This window comes from Emys orbicularis, chromosome 2 (genome assembly GCF_028017835.1).
Source record: "Emys orbicularis isolate rEmyOrb1 chromosome 2, rEmyOrb1.hap1, whole genome shotgun sequence".
Lineage (NCBI taxonomy): Eukaryota > Metazoa > Chordata > Testudines > Emydidae > Emys > Emys orbicularis.
Genome location: NC_088684.1, coordinates 68,625,566 through 68,647,203, shown reverse-complemented (window position 1 = coordinate 68,647,203; position 21,638 = coordinate 68,625,566). Strand labels below are relative to the sequence as shown.

The 21,638-nt window shown below is 42.3% G+C and overlaps 1 protein-coding gene across 1 annotated transcript in view; it reads left to right on the top strand.

Moving 5' to 3' along the window:
• Positions 1 to 21,638, top strand: part of LYN (LYN proto-oncogene, Src family tyrosine kinase) — an 83,413-nt gene that overhangs the window by 46,972 nt on the left and 14,803 nt on the right. Inside the window, exons 9-10 of the mRNA XM_065399265.1 lie at positions 8,781 to 8,963; positions 9,853 to 9,929. Coding sequence (XP_065255337.1) covers positions 8,781 to 8,963; positions 9,853 to 9,929 — 260 coding nt within the window. The remainder of the gene's footprint in view (positions 1 to 8,780; positions 8,964 to 9,852; positions 9,930 to 21,638) is intronic.

Here is a 21,638-nt window from a genome sequence, read left to right as displayed (position 1 = left end):
GACTGGAAGAAGATCAGACGGGATGGAGTCCACAGCTCAAGGAAGTATCCCCTGGCTCATTGTTTCCCTGACCCACTTGTCTGTGGTCAGTGAAAACCCTTCCATGAGGAAATGGGAAATCCTGCCCACTAGCTCCAACTCAGGGTAGAGGCTTATGTGATCTTTATTATTAAGTGGATTTTGGGGGGTGGGCCTGAGGTCCCTCTGGACTTCCCCCAGACCTCAGCTCTACTGTTTTTCCTCAGAAAATCTGTTGCCTCTGTGCTGGTACCTCTGTGAAGATGAGGAGAGAAAGCAGCACCTCTCTGTGAAGGCCGATCTATATTCTCTCCTGAGGGCCTTTAGTGGGGAAGGGAGAGACTGTTTTGCCACACTGCCAGCCTCCATCTTTTCTCCAGAAAAGGGGGGAGCCTGTGAATTTGGCTGAGCACAGGACGTGTTTAGAGTGAGTATTCACCTTCCAGGGTCAGAGCCATAGCTGGTGCCTGGCTACTGAGCCAGAAGCCATGGCTCAGGTTGAGAATCTCATTGCATCCATTGAGGTATCAGCTACAAATGTGATTGCTAGGGAGACTTTTTTTTTTTTTTTTTTTTTAAAGTGGAGCCAAAGTCAGGGTGATCTCTATCCTTGAGGCTGTGAGGTCTTCCAGCCAGGAAAGAGATGCTCCTGCAAAGCAGGTAGCTGCCAGGGATGCTCAGAGGGTGGCAGAGGAGGTTTCAAAGCCCTTTTTGAGAGTGGCCTCCATCTTTCTGTATGTAGGGTTCTTAGGGTAGAACTTGCCTTCTGAGCGAATAACCGTATCGCTGGGGAGGGAGGCTACAGTGGCATCAACATTTGGTGTCTCAGCAACGGAGCCCTTTGACTGCTGAATGTTACAGAGCCTGAAGTCACTCTCGCTAATAGCTTGCCCTTATCAGGCTTGTCCATTCATTCCTAATCGGTTCCTCAAGGAGGAAGATGGGGTATTTCAGCCTGAGGGAAGGATTTTGAGGAGAGAAATTTGAGGCTTACTCTTAGGAGCCTGCTCAGGTTTCACAGCCAGACAGTTCACCTTTCATCAGTGGGGAATGAGGGGGAGAGAGAGGATGTGGAGGAATTGAAGGACTAGTATCTCTGGATTTTTTTGTACATCTTTTCTTTCCCTTATATTTAACCTTTAATAGGGCACTTTGGGAGTATAGAAGTTCTGCTGTGGTTTTGGTAAGACCTTTTTTTGGTTTGCCTTCCTTTAGGCCTCTCGAGAGGTCTGCCTCAGAATCTTCCCACTGCTCCCATTCCCCCCCCAGGATTGCAGGGGAGAGGACATCCTTGTTCTTGGGAGGGAAGGAGGGAGGCAGGCTGATTAGAAGCCCTATTTCGTTCCTCAGGGTGCACAGGACCCACTTTAAGATGTGGCAGAGTGGGGGAGACAGGTGGTTGCGCAAGTCTCTCCTCTTTGTTCTGCAGGGATTCCCTGGGACTTACCTGACTCGAGTGGTCAGGGTCCTCCTCGCTTTTGGAGCCTCTTCCTCCTCCACACTGGGGTTCTTGGTCCTTTTTTCCCCGGTGGGAGTTGCCACCTTGGTGGGTCGCGGACCTCTGCCTATCCAACCTGCAGCCCCAGGACCTAACACAGTTAGGCACTGACGACTGGGTGCAGGCTGGGCACAACTCACCCTCTGCTGAGCCTGGGAAGGCTGCCTCCCATGTAGAGAGAACTGGTTGAATTTGACCCAATGCTTTCTTGGCCATTCCGCCATGCCTGTAAGGGGCAAAGGAGCCAGCAGGGAAATGCTGCAGCGGAGGCTTAGGGAGTGTTAAATCCTTGAGGGGTTAACCGACCCCGGGAGGAAGAGGAAGGCTGAGAAGGAAGAACACTGCTCCCCACTGCCCAAAAAATGGGCAGAAAATTTAAAACAGAAGGAGTAAGGGTGGGAGCAAAAGGAACCACTGCTGTCGGCTGCTGTGGAGGTAGAGAATCTGGCCGCAAGCAGAAGCTGAGGGGGCATGGCTATACATCAAAACTCTGTTCCGCCTCTGTGTGCTGCTGAGAGGAGAGCAGCCCAGGCGTCCAGAATTGTGGGAAATGCTGGGCTGCAGAAAATAAGCTGAGCCACAAAAATACCTTCACTAAAATGAAGGATTCTAAAAATGTACCAGCAAAACTTGTTGGCACACCTGACGAAGCAGTATATAATTTCCAGTTTTACATGCACAGATGTGGGATTTTGCAGGCACCAATGGACGTGTTTGCAAATATCACAGGTGCATTTTTACAATTTACACACATGCTGAAAATTTATCACATAGGGTCTGACTTAAACTTTAAAAAGAAAGAAAGTTTGGAGTTAAAGCAGGAACTTCATTTATCCATCTCCTTTATATCTGTTTACTGAAGGTAGCTAAAAAGAGTGAGTGATCACTCATATCCTATAGCTCACAATAGCAGGACACCCTGGGGTGTGTGGTAGACCTTGAGCCAGATAAACTTCAGTCAGTGAAGACAGTGGAAGAGGGCCCAGGGTAGCAGAAAGTCTCCTGGGAGTGGAGGAGAGGAGGCATTTCCAGTAACCCCGGTTGTGGCTGGGGAGGAAGTGGCATGATTAAGCTAATTCCCATTATAACCTCAGCCGGAGGAATTCCTTTGCAGCCTCTGCTGAACTTTAAATCTGCTGTCACCTGGGGCAGGCCCTAAGGAAAGGCAAAAGTGGAAATGCCACCTGCCCACCCTCACTGTGTACACGGAAAGGTTTATTCAAATTCAGGTGGCCTGTGCAGATAGAGCACAGCTGCAGAGCAGCCAAAACTATTATGTAAATGGTAGAACCAGGAAATTATTATTATTTACTATTTGTACTGCGGTAGTGCCTAGCAACTCTAGTCATGGACCAGGACCCCATTGTGCTAGGCATTGTGAAAACACAGAACAAATAGACAGTCCCTGCTCAACTTGATGTCACTGGCTTGTACAGACCCAAACCTGAAGTCTCTGTGTAATCCACCATTCAGTGTGTATTATGTGTCACATTCTGTGCCAGCTACAGGGCTGTCAAGCTGTCTTGCAGTGATTCAAGAGCCTGAGTACCAGCCTCAGGGCAGACTCTTAGGAAGCAGGGCACAACCCCAAATTGGTTGTGAGCAGGGCCGGCTTTAGCAGGTGCGGGGCCCCACGCCAGGACACAAATTGTCTCGCTTTCCCCCCCCCCCCCCCGCCACAACTCCACCCCGGCCCCGCCCTGACTCCGCCCCCTCCCTGGCCCATTGGATCCCTCCCCAAATCCCCGCCGCCGCCCCGCCCCCTCACTGCCCCATTGGATCCCTCCCCAAATCCCCACCCTGGCCCCGCGTCTTCCCCAAGCACGCCGCAGTCCTCCTCCTCAGCCCTCCCTCCCAGGCTTGCGCTGATCAGCTGTATGGCGGCGCAAGTGCTGGAGGGAGGTGGGAGAAGCAGGATGCAGCTTTTTTTTTTTTTTTTTTTCCCGCTCCGCCGGCAGCCCCGGACGTTGCGGGGCCCTCTTAGGCGCGGGCCCCATTCCGGGGAATCAGCCGAATCGGCTTAAAGCCGGCCCTGGTTGTGAGTTCTATACTTAGATTTCACCAACCAATTATCAAGTGCATAAATGTCAATATTACCTTACAATATGGGATACAGCTGCTATAAGAGAGATTAATGCATGCAACAACTCACCAGCTTTCAATATAGTCTAAACACAGTCTGATAATTCTAATACCTATTTAACAATACTAACACACAGGTGAGCCAGACTGATTCCCGCTGTGTATCTGTCAGTGTTCAGTTGAGACATGGGGATCTTGGCATGAGCTGGCACCTGGTCTGCCAGCCTCACATGGGCCTGCTGCAGCTGCCAGCTAGGTGACATAGTCCTTTAGCTCAAATCCTAAAGACTTATGCTCTTAACTTGGGGGGACCTGATTCAATCCTCAGCAATGACCAAGCTGATGGTCGGTCATTGCACTTAGGGAAAAATCCCTTCAGGATTCAAGCTGTCAGGAGTGAGGGGGTTTCATGCATTATACACCCCCTGGATTTGAAAGGAGTTTTGCCTGAGTAAGGGGTACCCGATTGGATCCAAGCACATTCTGAAGTAGTTAGGAACACGAAATCTGGTTATTGCAACATTTCTCTTTCATCTGGTTTTCTCAGCTCTATTTGACGAAACAAGTGATTTTTCTCTCCATATTTAACAGAGGGCTATAGAGGACCTACTGGACAAATAACTGGCCTTGCCTCTTTATTGCCTTGGTCAGGCTTTTGTTTTATTCTGTCACCACAATAGGATTATGCTAAAACAGACTTTATTTATTCAGGGAGGTGCTGAAGTCAAAGAACCATAGAAATGTAGGGCCAGAAGGGATCTCTAGAGGCACTGAGGCAGGACCAAATGTATCTAAACCATCCCTGCCAGGTGTTTCTCTAACCTGTTCTTAAAATCCTCCAATGATGGGGATTCTCCAATCTCCTTTTGAAGCCTGTTCCAGTGTTTAACTACCCTTATAGTTAGAAAGCTTTTCAGAATATCTTTCCTAAATCTTCCTTGCTGCAGATTAAGACCGTTACTTTTTGTCCTGCCTTCGGTAGACATGGAGAGCAATTGATCACCACCCTATTTATAACAGCCCTTAACATATGTGACAGGCCTTAAGACTGCTTTCAGAGTTCCTTCTTTGTTCTCTGGGGCGGAGAGGAGAGCCGATGTGGTGGTTAGAGCATTAGTTTAGGACTTTGGAGATGTCGGTTCTATTCCTTGCTCTCCCATAAACTTCCTTTGTGCCCAATTGCAAGTAAACTTAGCCTCCCTGTGCCTTAGTTCCTCATCTGGAAAACAGAGATAATAGTACTTCACAGGAGTGCTGTGAGGACAAATACACATTAGAATGTGAGGTGCTCAAACGCTACCATGATGTAAGTACCTTAGATAGACTAAGGAACCCTGACTAAACACACACCCTGGAAAAAGCAGAGCTTTCCTAGATTATTCAGACTCTGAATGTTAGAAACTAAACAAAAGTCTAAATAGGAAAAAATATCATTCAACATAGATTACCTGTTGTCAAGTCCCCTACTGAAAATAAGCTTCCACCTTGTGGTGGAAGAGTCAAAAAATTGTTCAGGTGTTTGTCAGGAACAAGGATTTGACTCTGGGGGATTGAAGGGAAAATATCCACTGACTTCAATGGAAGCAGAATAAGAGAGAGCCTTTTATGCGTGCAACTACTGCATATGTAGTAGTTGATTTTACAAGATCACAGTCATATGGGATTGGTCCTACTTTGAGCAGGGGGTTGGACTAGATGACCTCCTGAGGTCCCTTCCAACCCTAATCTTCTATGATTCTATGAGTCATATATATGAAATCAGAGCCTGTTGTAAAATGAATACACAGCATGATGACACTCTTTATTAGTGTATATTACAGTGCTGGTTTTAAGTTTACAGTCTGAAATACTTGGGATTTTAATGAAGCCACATACCCTCAATACATAGAATTAAATATTTGTATTGAATCCCTGCACTAGAATTTGGCATTCACACCTCAGGTGACACAAAGAATTAGCGGAGATTAATGAAGCAGGGTGACCTTTAATTTTAGTACAAATATTGCGCCCCTTAAAATAGAATGGGTGAAATTCTGGCTCCTTTGAAGTAAATGAAGAAACTGCCATTGATTTCAATTGGGTGAAAATTGTATCCATATTCTCAGTGATGTGATCTATTCCTTCCTCCTGCCCTTCCAAATGGTGGACATTCTGGAGTAGGATTTCAGCTTTAGGCACACACAGTTGGACAGGCAGATTTGCGGGCACACTAATTGAATATCTTTGCCTGCCCATGGCTTTGCAATTTGTGCACAAATATTAGATGTTTGCACTCATAAGTGAGGCATGTACTTCAATGTAAGTACATAGTTGCCCATATCTAACTTTACAAATCTGGGTTCTTAAGGGTTTTTTTTAAATTAATTATTCTGTGTACTAATAACTTGTACTTTCAGAGCAAATGAAAGTCTCATGTTACAATCCACACATGCTATATAATGAGATTACTGCTTTATCTCATACTGAAAATGTTAAATGAAATGAAAACTAAAAAATAAATAAATTGTAAGACCCAACTGAGAAGGGATACATAAAATGGTGTCAGATCTCCTTAGATTAATTTTGCCCCTCTTACACTCAGATTCTCCTAGATTTACTTACTTTACTTGCACATTCCCCACATGTAGAGAGTCTAAGGGTACGTCTTCACTTACATCCGGGTCCGGATGTAAGCAATCGGTTTTCTGAGTTCGATTTATCGCGTCTGGTTAAGACGCGATAAATCGATCCCGGATCGATCCCGGAAGTGCCCCGGATCGATCCCGGAAGTGCTCGCCTTCGACGCTGGTACTCCAGCTCGGCGAGCGGAGTACGCAGCATCGACGGGGGAGCCTTCCTGCCGCGTCTGGACCGCGGTAACTTCGGACTAAGGTACTTCGAATTCAGCTACGTTATTAACGTAGCTGAATTTGCGTACCTTAGTCCGAAGTGGGGGGGTTAGTGTAGACCTGGCCTAAGGAGTGTTAACTTATATAAGAAGGAACCAGTTAAAGATGTAAGGTGAAGTAGCCCCCAGCTTCTTTAACGTTCACTTTCTTCTGGCTCGTCACTGTGCAAAACAGACTGAGGGCCTGTCTACACAATGATTTAGTGTGCTGCAAGCCAGGGTGTGAATCAACAGCACACCACTTTGTTGCGCACTAACTTGCCACATAAACGCCACAACAGTGCATTAAAAGTCCTGGAGTATGGCTTAGTGTGGAAAGCGCAGAGTTAGTACATGGGATTCACATAATGGCTTTCCATGAACTAACTCACCATGTAGACAAGCTGTGATTTACAGTCACACTACTAATGCGTAAGGGAGTTTAAGTAGAGATTAAGGAGTTGCTGACTTTCAGGTAGACACACAAACTGTGTTGAAATTGTACAGATTGTTGTTGGGTAGAGAAATGTAGCTGGTGGGTTGAGTCATGAAAGTTTACCTCTTCCTGTACATATTTTTTCAGTGTTGAAATACATAGATTGCAGCACAAAGAGATGAGGTTTGGTTTTATTAGTGCACTTGTGTTAAGAATGGCATGTTTAGAAGGATACTTTATTTATATCACTTCAGTAAAAATTAAATAACACAGGCTTTTAAAGATTGCTACACCTGAATAAAATATTATTTTATCACTAAAGTTTATGTATTAAGAATATTCTACATTGATTCCATCAGAAAATATTCCTTTATCTTCCGTATCCATGTACTAATCTTTGTACATTGATATATGGGCAATTAGCATATTTCATGAAATCTCAGCACATACAGTTCAATACATCATATACTTATTTTATACCAAATTATTTCTCCAACTGATGCTGTTTGTACCTTTTTAATGTAGTTTAAAGCAGTGGTTCTTAAACTTGGGCTGCTGCTTGTTCAGGGAAAGCCCTTGGCAGGCCGGGCGGGTTTGTTTACCTGCCGCGTCCGCAGGTTCGGCCGATAACAGCTCCCACTGGCTGTGGTTCGCCGCTCCAGGCCAATGGGGGCTGCAGGAAGAGCGGCCAGCACATCCCTCGGCCCACGCCGCTTCCCGCTGCCCCCATTGGCCTGGAGCGGCGAACCGCGGCCAGTGGGAGCCGCGATCAACCAAACCTGCAGACGCGGCAGGTAAACAAACCGGCCCAGCCCACCAGGGGCTTTCTCTGAACAAGCGGCAGCCCAAGTTTGGGAACCACTGGTTTAAAGGGTATTGAATTAAGGCAAAGCTCTATCTGGCCTTAATATAGGTTTGCAGGGAGGCTTGTTAGGACTTTCCCTTTATTCTTGGGCACTAACATACTTTTAAAGTAATTAAGGAAAGCAAAACAATCCCCCCCCCCCCCGGGGCAAAAGATCACCTGACAAGCAATAATGAGGTCTTAAACCTTCACCTGAGTGCTACAGTGTTGCACTCCTGAAACATAATTTTAAAAATGTATTTGGTCACACTGAAGGTTCTATTTCTGAATCATTTATAAGGGTTAATAAACAATTAATAACTGTTATAAACATCAAAGAGTCCTGTGGCACCTTATAGACTAACAGACATATTGGAGCATAAGCTTTCATGGGTGAATACCCACTTCGTCAGATGCATGTGGTGGAAATTTCTAGAGGCAGGTATATATATGCAGGCCAGAATCAGTCTGGAGATAACAAGGTCAGTTCAATCAGGGAGGATGAGGCCCTCTTCTAGCAGTTGAGGTGTGGAAACCAAGGGAGGAGAAACTTTTACAGATCCAGACTAACACAGCTACCCCTCTCATGTTATAAACATGTTACAGGTATGAGTAGTCTTCTTATAGGGACATAAGTTAAAGATGTGATTAGAAAGTTATAAGCAAGCTAGTGACTTGCTGAATTCTAGTTAGACATTCATTAAACTATCTATTGATCATTTATTTACTTTTTATGAACTATTTATAAATGAAACCTTACTATAGAGAGTGGTTGCTTATTTTTAATTTGAGTTTTCAGGTAAATGACTTACACAAATAGAACATTGCGCATTAACAGACCCTCTCTCCATACATTGATATGTTTTATTGCAAAATATGGTATGATTATAGTACAAGTAATTTAATTGTGCTGTGTCTGGACACTTCTCACCAGGTTTATACCATTCATGAAGTCCAGCCTGGTTTCTGACCTCTCCTAACAGTCAGTGCGCTGTGCTGAATGAGTTCTGTGCCATAATAATCCCTTCCTTTTTAGGTTACTATAATAATAGTACAAAAGTGGCTGTGAAGACCCTGAAGCCTGGAACGATGTCTGTGCAAGCATTCATGGAGGAAGCCAACCTCATGAAAACACTTCAGCATGACAAGTTAGTGAGGCTGTATGCTGTAGTCAGCAAAGAGGAACCTATCTATATTATAACAGAATTCATGGCAAAAGGTGAGAGTTGTTGGACTCTGTGAGCACTTCTTAATTAAATGTCAAATCAACCTCTAGTAACAAAAAAGGGGAGAAATAATTGTGTTAATTTTACTTTTTTGTAGTTTTTATATTAAATGATCAAGTATCTAGCTTAAGAGAAGACAAGAGTTTTCATTTTATGCTCATGTTGTGTTTTAAGATGCGTCCTTTTAAAAATCTCTCAAGCACTCTAAAAATAGTTTAACAAACAATAAACATATCACTTATAATATCTTGATGACTTTGCGTTATGCATCCAATACTCATGTTTTCTGCCAAAGTGGGTGAATGCTTTGAACCATATGCTGCTATCCTGCAGTTAAATTCATGAAAAGTCCTGTCGTTGGGCCCTACAGGAAGGACTTCTGTACCACGCTTTTATGAATAATTATTACACAGTGCTAGTCAGGGCTGCAGAATCAAATCCTGTGTAAATAGATATTTTAGTTGTATTTTACTACCAAAGGGCTCAGCTTCCTTTGAGTTAGACGTGCTTTTTGTGACTTTTTAAAATTTTGCCATTGATAACTAGGTTGATAATTGTGGGCAACTTTGCTGATATTCCTTAGAACGGGAAAAAATCAATCACTCAAATTAAAAAAACCCAAACCTTAAACAATGTTGAACTCGGGAGAAGCTTGACCTTTTAGTTTTGCACCACAGAAAGCTGCATAGCTGATCAACTCAGATATTGGATCAGCATTGTAGTTATAGCATGTAAAGAACCATATAACTAATTGTGGCCAACTTAAAAATATGTTAAAACAAAACAAAAAACCATGCAGAAGGTAGTGAGGCTGGCTATAGACTTATTAGTCTTTATTTTACTTGTGAACTGTGCTGACTTATTCTTTCTGCATTGAAACAGGCAGTCTGCTGGATTTTCTGAAGAGTGATGAAGGAAGTAAAGTACTGCTTCCAAAGCTAATTGACTTCTCAGCTCAGGTAAATGGTTATATTATAAAGAACACTAAGAAGCATTTAGTGTCTTGGAGGCTGAACCTCATATCAGGCACTGTTGAAAAAATCTGTTGTAACTAGGGTGACCAGATGTCCCGATTTTATAGGGACAGTCCTGATTTTGGGGTCTTTTTCTTATATAGGCTCTTATTACCCCCCACCCCCGTCCCGATTTTTCACGTTTGCTGTCTGGTCACCCTAGTTGTAACAGTGGTCTTCCAAGACTTTTTGATGTGACGTTTAGAGCTATTTTTGTGGGAGATAGAAAAAAGAATAGATATTTCACAGAGTGTGTGTATGATTAAGCCTACACTTTAACATTAGTAACGTCAATTTTATTGTCAGTGATATGTCTCTTTGTTTGCAGCAGGGGGGATTGTTTTCAGTTCTAGCAGATACGTGTAAGATGGTAGTACTAGTTCCATATGTTACATGCATTTGCAAATCTTTAAAATAAGGCTAATGCATTCTTTTTCACCTTTCCTTGAGCTGAGTCAGCTAGTAAAGAAATTCTGTTAAGCGTCAGAGATCACTATCACTTTCAAACTGATTTGGGGGTAATTTTGTTCTATAACTGAAATGTATGTGAAGGATGGTTCAGAATACCAACACATGATTTACTAAACCAACTGGCAGCCCCCAGGTACAAATGATACATGGGATACCTTGTGCATTGTGGGTAAAACTTTCAAAAGCGCCAAAATGACTTAGGAGCCAAAAGTCAACTGAAAAGTCAATAGGGCTTATGCTCTTAAGTCATCTTCATGCTTTTGAATGTTTTAACATGTGCTACTAACTTACAATAGTTGTTTGCTTCTGGTAGGGTATTGGTTTTTATGAGTGTTAGACTGGTACGGACTCTTTATTTTGTAGCTTGCTGTACTGATTTGTTACAGTGCATGAGAAAAGGCAATAGAAATGTTAAATAATGTAATACGGTATTGGTAATGACAATCAAAAGTTTAATGTAGCCAATATATAAATACATATGATTTGGACTTATCATGGATACACAGGCTGGTACAAGCCAATGCAGTGAAGCCATTAAGTTGTAGGCCCCAAGCTTAAAACAGACCTAGTGTTTGGGACTGCCTTACTCCACAACCATTGGTCCAAAGTGGCTGCAGGTTTGCTAGCTTGTCTGAACTATCTGTGGAAGTCTCTTTTGGGTATTTTTCAAGGAAAAACTATTCAGGTATGAGAAATATATTGATACTTAGCCTTTGTAGATAACAGAAAGGGACCTATAGAGATTAAAAACATGAGCAGAAAATAATAAAATGAAAAACTGGAAAAATATAATGTAGATGGGAAAATGTACTAGAAAATACATGTACTCTATGGGAGAGGACAAATGTGTGAATTGGTAAGGCTAACAGAGACCCAATTGCAGACATCAAACCCCACATGAATTTATAATCTGCAAAAAAAACCAATGCAATTTTGGACTGCATGTGCAAAGACAACAGATGATGGACTGGATAGGTTCTGGTGTATTTGGTGTATTTGGAATATTGTGTTCAGTTCTGGGCACCACCTTGTGACGGGTTGGATCACAGAAACCCCCTTGGGAGCTGCCACCTGATGTACCAGGACTACCCCTGCTCCTGTTTTCCCTGCCAGCTCAGGATCCAGCACCCTGTCTTGCTGAGCCAGACACTCCCGTCTGCTCCAACACCGACCCAGGGGCTGAATCACTTGTCCCAGAGCTGCAAGTTTACCCGAAAACAGCTCACAGAAGTGTGCTTGTCTTTAGCACTCAGATGCCCAACTCCCAATGGGGTCTAAACCCAAATAAATCCGTTTTACCCTGCATAAAGCTTATGCAGGGCAAACTCATAAATTGTTCGCCCTCTATAACACTGATAGAGAGATATGCACAGTTGTTTGCTCCCCCAGGTATTAATACATACTCTGAGTTAATGAATAAAAAGTGATTTTATTAAATACAGAAAGTAGGATTTAAGTGGTTCCAAGTAGTAACAGACAGAACAAAGTAAGTCACCAAGCAAAATAAAATAAAATGCGCAAATCTATGTCTAATCAAACTGAATACAGATAATCTCACCCTCAGAGATGCTTCAGTAAGATTTTTCTCAGACTGGACACCTTCCAGGCCTGGGCACAATTCTTTCCCCTGGTACAGCTCTTGTTGCAGCTCAGGTGATAGCTAGGGGATTCTTCATGATGGCTCCTCCATCCCTCTGTTCTCTTCCACCCCTTTATATATCTTTTGCATAAGGCGGGAACCCTTTGTCCCTCTGGGTTTCCACCCCCCCCCCCCCCCACTGGAAAAGCACCAGGTTAAAGATGGATTCCAGTTCAGGTGACATGATCACATGTCACTGCAAGACTTCATTGCCCATTTGCCAGCACACACATATACAGGAAGACTAACAGGTAAACACAGCCATCTGCAGAAAATGGTCCTTGTTAATGGGAGTCATCAAGATTCCAAACCATCATTAATGGCCCACACTTTACATAATTACAATAGGCCCTCAGAGTTATGTTTTATATTTCTAGTTTTAGATACAAGAGTGGTACATTTCTACAAATAGGATGATCACACTCAGTAGATTATGAGCTTTGTAATGATACCTTACAAGAGACCTTTTGCACGAAGCATATCCCAGTTGCATTATATTCACTTATCATCAAATCTTTATAAAACTATCCCAGTTACATTATATTCACTTATTATCATGTTTTTATAAAACCATATAGACTGCACAACATCACAGATGATGGACTGGATAGGTTCTGGTGTATTTGGTGTATTTGGAATATTGTGTTCAGTTCTGGGCACCACCTTATCAGTAATTCAGGGCCTGGAAAAATTGATTTATAGTGAGGAAAGAGCTAAAAAGCTAATTGTGTACAGCTTGGCTAAGCGACTACTAAGGTGATGGGACAATGATAACTGTTTACAAATATCTGAAGAATGAAAACACCTGTGGAGATGAAGACTTAAACCTGCACCCAAGCAGAGCCCCATTGAAGTCTGGGCCTCAGAGATTCAGTGCCTTATTTACCCTCCCCCCAAATAGAACTAGGTGTGAAGATGAAATTTTCAAAAAGGAAAATTCAGGGTGAAAATCGGGAAAAGCCTCTTGAGGCTGAGATGTGGAACAGTCTCTGAAGGGACGTGCAGGAAACCCTATGAGAACTTTTAATACTACAGTGAACAAAGCACTAGAGAAATGTACAATAGGGATTGGTACCTGGAAGATGGAAAGGATGATGGACTATTTCTGTCGCTAACTTGTTTGATTAAAGTCCTTTAATAAAATTAATCATTCTTTAGGGCCTAAGACAGAGACACTTTATTTTCAAGCTGTGTTGTTCACCTTCTAAGATATTCAGTTTTAAATAATGGTAACTTCACAGCAAATCTGTCAGTAAATCCAGTGGTACAAACTCAGTTTTCAACAACACAGACTGTACTAACAGAGGGGTATGAAAAACATGTTTAATAAATTTTTCAGGATGTGCCTGGCTTGTGCATTAGCTTATGCTTCATGCATTGGTTCATATCTCCATGCTTATCCTGAGGGAAAAGAAATTGGAAAGCTGTGTCTCAACATAAATAAATAAAAGGAAATTCCCATTAAACTGCTTAAGCCAAGACCAGCACATTTTGCTTTGGTTGACACAGACTTGAACTGTGTGTGACAGTCTAATTCACACCACTCTGGCAGGCTCTGTGCCAGCTTATTCCAACTTCCCAGGGAAAAAAGAAAAAGCAGCAATAGCATGAGGTTTTCTCTTTGCTTGTACATTCACTTTGCTGTTGCATCATGTTGCCGTTTGTCACAAACACACAGCTCTTGGGGGGTACTGTTGTTTTGTGAATATCCTGAAATAGCTGTGCATTGGTGCTCCGTGTGTGTGTGTCTGCACAAACTATTTGAGAGAACCAGCACTCCTTGCAGAATAACAAATTAACCAAGGGCTTATGGTGCAACAGGAAGAAAGTAAACAGGAAGCATCCAGAGGAATGGTCGTGGTGATCTGAAGTGGCCTGTCAGATAGTGGGGTGTAAAAAAGAGAGAGGATGTGGTCATTGTGACCGACCAACAGCACGAAAATAGATACAGCACTTAATGGCCCTTAAAACCAAACACTTAGTTGAACACTGCTGACTTCTTACCGCATTATTTGGTATAAATTTGAATTGGCATTTCCATCACAACCCCCACTTTCAGGGCTTATAACCCTGCAAGTTTAATTCACAATTGTTCAGGGGGAAAATCTTCAATCATTGAAAGGAATGGTTTAGATCTACAGAGGTTATAGTGTTTTGGTTGTTTCAGATTCTTTTTAAAACCAAACCAAACAAAAACATCTATCTAAAATAGCCTAAATTTAATAGCTGGCATCTTTCAAGCAAACCATCAAATTCACACCTGCTGTAATTGTACTGAAGCCAGTGCTAATAAGCACCAACATCAAAACAGGGTACAGAGTCTTTTGTTGAATTCAGCAGTATAGAATTGGGCACCAAAGATGTAGAGTACACCAGAAAGGATGTTTGGAATAATAATGGAGAACCAAAAATCAGAACTGAATTGTCTGTCACAGATTCCCTTGCTAGCTCCTTGTTACACCACTATTTGTCTTGCACAGCTAGTAACTAACACATCAGTTGATTGTATAATTTCCTTAGTCTGGTGCTCAGAAGCTAACAGAGTTTACAAGAAGTACCACCTCCTGTAAACTCTTCTGCTTGTCAGCTATGTGATTGAGCAATTCCAAGGTGCTGTACATTCTTTAGTCTCCATTCATCAGTTTGGAAACTATATATATTCCACCAGCTTCTTTTGCAAGCTATGCTAGCAAAGCTTGTTAATATAACAGTTCAAAGCTAATCAGCATGCAAAATGGTTATGCTCTCCTGTCTCCATTCACAACTGACAACAGCTCCCTGCATAGCAATTTAACTAGCACAGCTAACGAGCTCTATTTGCTTCATTAGTGGATCTTGTCCTTGATCCAGAGCTAATGGGCTCCTGAAGCTGCCAGGTGATGAAATTTCCCTAGTTTAAGAGCTCACATGTGCTTGTGTTTACAAGCTCCATAACCTCTCGCTCCAAAGCTAGTGACCCAGTGTACTTTATAATCTCCTTCTGCTTCAAGAGCTGAGTTTCCAAATTCCTTTAACCATTTACTACAGTTAGCTAACTGCACACACATACAGCATCCATCTTTAACTGCATAGATAACTCTTAACAGAATTTCTACTGAATGTGCTCAATCCTCCATTTTGAAATGCTCAAAGCATTGTTACTGTAAAAATAATCTTATTCAGGCCTGTTTAACCCAGTCTGAGCTTGTAAATTCATTGTTCTATGCAATGTAGTTGTAGCCGTGTTGGTCCCAGGATATTAGAGAGACACGGTGGTGAGGTAATATCTTTTATTGAACCAGGTTCTGTTCATGAGAGAGACAAACCCAAAATCCTGGGTCAATGTTCTAACCCAGGGGTCGGTAACCTTTCAGAAGTGGTGTGCCGAGTCTTCATTTATTCACTCTGATTTAAGGTTTCGCGTGCCAGTAATACATTTTAACGTTTTTAGAAGGTCTCGTTCTATAAGTCTATTATATAACTAAACTATTGTTGTATGTAAAGTAAATAAGGTTTTTAAAATGTTTAAGAAGCTTAATTTAAAATTAAATTAAAATGCAGAGCCCCCTGGACCGGTGGCCAGGACCGGTGTGAATGCCACTGAAAATCAGCTCGCGTGCCGCCTTTGGCACACATGCCATATGTTGCCTACCCCTGTTGTAACCCTTTTTCAGTAGGAATAAAATAAACCAGAGACATGTAGCAATTATTTTGTCATAATTCTTATCCAGCATTAGAGGTCTCAATTTTTTTTTCCAGTTCCTTTTTTTTGGGGGGGGTAATGTTACATTCTGGTAAATGATTGCCCAACAAACTACTCTGTTTCATCTTCCTTAGTTTTGTGTGGGCGTTTTGCTCTGTTTAGAATACAAAGCAGCTAACTTTGTAGCTAAAAGCCTTCCCTGACCAAGTTTTTGCTCACATCTTTAACATAAACATTGATACAAAATTAAAAGAAATATTATATAAGGCCTCTTTAATAAGTTGTAAAAACCAAAACCAAACCTGGAGTATGTTTCTGAAGAGTTGTAGACTGCCATCATTGTTCATCATGCTGCACCAATTAACATTTTGGTCACATCAGGATTAAATCTTAATATTTTTTTTTACATAAACGCAGGGCTGCCCGGAGGGCAATTTGCCCCAGGCCCCACAGGGGATATAGTATTCTATAATATTGCAACTTTTTTTATGGAAGGGGCCCCCAAAATTGCTTTGCCCCAGGCCCCCTGAATCCTCTGAGCAGCCCTGCATACACGGAGTCCTCTTGATCACTATTTCTTCCATTGGCTAGACATTTGTGACCAGAATCCCAGGGGAGCCAGCTGAGGTCACTCAATTCTGGTGAACTGCACAGAATGGGGCAGGCAATCCCAAAAGCTGGTGGATATTCCAATACTTAGATTTACCAAGCCAGCACAAAGCAGCTTCTATTATACCTCACTGGTTATGAAGTCAACAACACAGTTCCCTTAAAGTAACCCAGCCTCAGACCTCCACCTAGACATCCAAGTCAGGTATGAGGAGGATTTCTGAAAATCTTATTAATCATATAAAAAAGGTTCTACCAATTCCAAAGGATCGGGCACATTACCTCCCAGGTTAATGAATATTCCAGACCTTTCCCAAATATACGCTTACAGCCAATTCTTATTAACTAAAATTTATTAGAAAAGAAAAGGGAAAGAGAATTGGTTAAAAGAACAGCATACATACAGACATGAGTCAATCTTGAGATTCAGATTCATAACAGAGATGGAGAGCTTTGTAGATGCAAAGAGTTCTTTCAGAAATAGTCCATAGGCTATAGTCCAATGTTTGTATTCAGGGAGGTCCAGTCAGAACTGGGATCTCAGTCCTTATGGCTTAGGCTTCCGCTGCATGAAACCTCAAGCAGATCTGAGATAAAAAGGATTGGGACCCAAAGGTGTTTTATACAATTCCAGGCTAGGGTGACCAGATGTCCCGATTTTATAGGGACAGTCCTGATATTTGGGGCTCTTTTTATATAGGCACCGATTACCTCCCACCCCCATCCCGATTTTTCACATTTGCCATCACATTTGACGGGTAAGAGTCCTTAGTTGAACAATAGGCACTCATGTATGACTTTGAAGTGGATCCATTTCCTAAGCATAGCCGGTAATTATTCACATAGATCAACATAAGGCAATTGCCTGTTTTCCCACCATTCCCAGATGATTTGCTATACATTTCAAAAAGAGATGAATACAGTGATATCCTATGTTTACAGTTAAAATGTTCTTTTGATCGCTGAATTAACAGAATACAGCATAGACAGGGAATGTTTGATTACATTAGTACTTGTGGCACCTTAGAGACTAACAAAAATTTATTTGAGCATAAGCTTTCGTGGGCATCCGAAGAAGTGGGCTGTAGCCCACGAAAGCTTATGCTCAAATAAATTTGTTAGTCTCTAAGGTGCCACAAGTATTCCTGTTCTTTTTGCGGATACAGACTGACACGGCTGCTACTCTGAAACCTTTGATTACATTGTTGACCTCTACCAATATATATGTAAATACACAAAAACACAAACATTATCTCCCCATATGTTTCTAAGGGTTGAATTTGAGTCATTTATCCTGCAGGATGCTTAACCCTTTCTGGTCATGCGTCACAACATTACTTAAGGAATCTGGTTATGGTTAATTCTAGGCTAATAAAAATCCCATTTAGTGTGGTCAGTACCGTGGCCATTCACTAAAGGCCCTTCAGGACTGGAGAGTGCAGTACACAGCTGACAATGGCTCTTAGACCACTCCCTGCTGCAACATAGTAGGGATGAGGGAATATGACTGGGATGCCCCAGTTCAATGCTGATCCCCAGCTGTGGCTTCAGACCCTTAGAGCAGCTAGGGCAATTCAGAGCAGCTCTTCGGTTACTCTGTCTCTGCAGAATCAGGATAATGTAGAGGGAACAATTGAGCCACCTTTACACACACATTCCTGACTTGCACTCTACTGTTTGACAGTAGCAGAGGATAAGAACCTTAATTTTAAGCTTTTTTTTAAAAAAAGCCGTTTATTAAATCTAAGAGGGAAAATTTAAAGGTTCATCTGAAATATGAGGTTCACATAGGTGCAGTGGCTGATTAAGGTGCTTGTAGGTCAGGGGTTTGAGTCTTGCTTGATCTCACGCCGAAAGGTCACCTCAGGTTCATGCAGCTGCAAAATGGGTACCTCATCCATAGGGCAGTCAGAAGCAGTTGGGCATGATCCTGGCCACATTGCTCCCTTGTGTACCCATGGCTATGAAACTGACGTGTCTTAAGAGTGTCAGCCTGAAGAGCCATTGACTTGGGGGAACTTTGAGATGAAACAACAATACTGAGCCCAATCAAACACAGTTTGGTAACACCAGGAATTTGTATTTTTACATGCAGCCTAGAAACAAAAAGGAGCATCTGTTTAACATGCCATTAAATGCACATTCTCTGTAAGTAAACACGCAACAGACAGCATTGCAAACCATGCTGAAATCACATGTTAGAGACAAAACGACTGCGGAAAAGATTCTACACCTTTCTGGAGTGGAAACCATAAGAAAAGAAAGAGGACTGTGGGTATGTCTACACTTACCGGAGGGTCCGGCGGCAGGCAATCGATGTTCTGGGATCGATTTATCGCGTCTGGTTTAGACGCGATAAATCGATCCCGGATCGATCCCGGAAGTGCTCGCCGTCGACGCCGGTACTCCAGCTCGGCGAGAGGAGTATGCGGCATCGACGGGGGAGCCTCCCTGCCGCATCTGGACCCGCGGTAAGTTCGGACTAAGGTACTTCGAATTCAGCTACGTTATTAACGTAGCTGAATTTGCGTACCTTAGTCCGAAGTGGGGGGTTAGTGGGGACCAGGCCTGTGTGTGAGTTGAAATACAGCGCAATCAGGGCTCTGAGGTTCTTCAGTCATGTCTGCTCTTTCATGCTACTTGCTCCAGCAGCATTCAGTACTGTCTGGTGTAGCTACCATTATCTTTCAGCAGTCATTTTATTTAGCACTCGTAATAGTGCTTTTCATTTTGAAACTACTCTACATACACTTACTAATTAATTTTCCACAACGCTCCTGTGGCTGACTCAAGCATCTTCCCAGTTTTACAGAGGAGGGAACTGAGATTACGGTATAAAGCTAGTCTAAGATCACAAAACAAATCAATGGCAGAGCTGAGAAAAGAATGCTGGCTCCCAGTCCTATGCAATGTTGAGCCTGATTTACTGTGTATTTTTCTATGTAGCTTTGCAGTAGAGAGGCTGGTTTATGGAATGGTTTATTTCAGCCACGGGATGCTGGATCGTTCAACATTCTGATGCTACGTACATAGTTTTACTGTTTGGAGATTATATATATATTAGTCCTGGAAGCCTGGCAATAAATATTTAAAGGGGGGAAAATAGAATATTATTTGTTTAATAATCACAGTCATGCAGTAAATGTAGAAAGTATGGAAGTACGCTATGTCCTAACTAGGGTTGCCAATCCTCCAGGATTGTCCTGGAGTCTTCAGGAATTAAAGATTATGTCATGTGATTAAAACCTCCAGGTTTTATTGGCAACCCTACCTACCATATAGGCAATAAAATCAAAACCAAAACCAAAACCAACCTCATAGGCCTGTCTAGAGTTTGCATGTAGCTGAACAACAGCTGTTTGGTTGCTGATTTTTGTGTGTAAACTATCTTTACGGGAATGGGCGAGAGTGACTTCATTTTCATGCTCATTACTTGATTTTTACATATAGCACCTGTGGCTTGTCAGTGAAACTCAGATGATGATTATTAGAATATACAAGTATTACAATGCACGTGGAAGCTCCTGTTTAGTGGTTGAACCTCTGTGTCACCCCTTACTATGGATAGTGGCTTATGCCACACCTGAGCATTGTTTATTTGTGTAAAAGTATAAACCAGTTTTCAGTTACTTTGCTTCTCGCCCCCTCTTTACTACTGGGGGAATTCTGCACCAAAAAATTAAAAATTCTTGCACAAAATATTTTTAAATTCTGCAAAATTCTGCATATTTTATTTGTCAAAATAACACAGTACAATCACGCCAGTTTCAATTATTTTGGTAATTTACTTCAAAATACCTGTCAGCAACTATGTCTGTAACAACAGATGACAAAAAAGATTCAGGAAATGTTTTTTGACAAACAGATTCCTTACTAGGCATATTAATACAGAATTCTTAGTAATAATTCATTTAAAGTACAACACAGAAATGTATTTCCCACACTTCTCAGAAGCAGTGCAAAGGTTTGGGGAAGTCCAGGGTAATGGAGGAGCTGAGGGAGAGGGAAGTAATTGCTAGGAAGGAGTCTGGGGGCATGCATGATTTGTGCGTGATTTTTGAACTTCCACATGATTCAGTGCAGACAAAAGATTGTCCTGAAATGTCATGGAAAAAGAGTAATTTAGAGTTCAGAATTGCTCAAAATGTAATGGATCCCTTTTTTTTTTTTTAAATAAAGGGCCAGATCGTCAGCTGATGTAAATCAGCTCTGTTGATGTCAAAGGATCTGGCCCCAATATTTTATTGTTTCTTTTTTTTTTTTTAAGTTCTTACTGGGATATTGCTGGCAGGGTTGTGGAAGTACATATAGAAATTAAAAGTCACCATCACAGTCTGTATCCCATAGTGTTGTCCTGTTCACTATGCCACATTGACCATTCCTGTTAATGTGTGCAGGGGAATGATGGGAAAGTTGATTCCTTCAGTGACACTGGTGCACTTTTCTGCCTATCAACTGAGTTATTGTCAAACCAGATAAAACCGACATCAGTACCAATTATAGTTTGCTCTCTGCTTCCTCCCCAAACCCAAGTAATCCCACTTTGTGTGGGGCTAGGGGCACAGAATTCACTATCCCATCTTATGGCCAGTCTGTAGGTCCCCGAAAAAGACCCTTTGCAGCAAGTAGTGCAAGTCATAGCAGCTACTCCTTTCATGTCATTTATGGCTATAAAAGATTCACACACATGCATTCTGTTCATCACAAAATATTGGTAAAAATCCTTTTTTTGGTTCAGCATGAGAACCTTTATTTCTGTTTTCCAACTGGAACTGCACACGCTTGTCTGAAGAAGCTGCACTGCCGCAGTATATTGGTTTATAAGAAAATGCTCGCGGGGGGGGAGAGGGGGAGGAGGAGAGGGAAATGCTGTTATTTTTCCATTGCCTGCCTCAAAAAAGAGGAACCAAGAGCGTGCGGTAGCTGTTATAAATGCTTGCCAAAGCACTTGGGTTGCCTGTCAGGGACTTTTTTATGACATTAGCGGAAGTGTCTACTTTTTTTTTTTTTTTTTTTTTTTTAATTAGAGTCAGATGCTCTGTCTAGCACAAAATGGAGCACGCTCCTGTACACCTGCGGCAGTGCAAGGGCAGCCACACAACATGCAGACTGGTGCTAACTTCTCCTGCACTGACAAGGAGACCGCTAATGCGCCGGTGGATTGGGGTTTGAAAAAGTTTCCTATGTTCTCTTCCTACCCCAGCATATCCACGGAACAGACAGCAGTGTTTTCCCCATACAAGAGGAAGGGTAT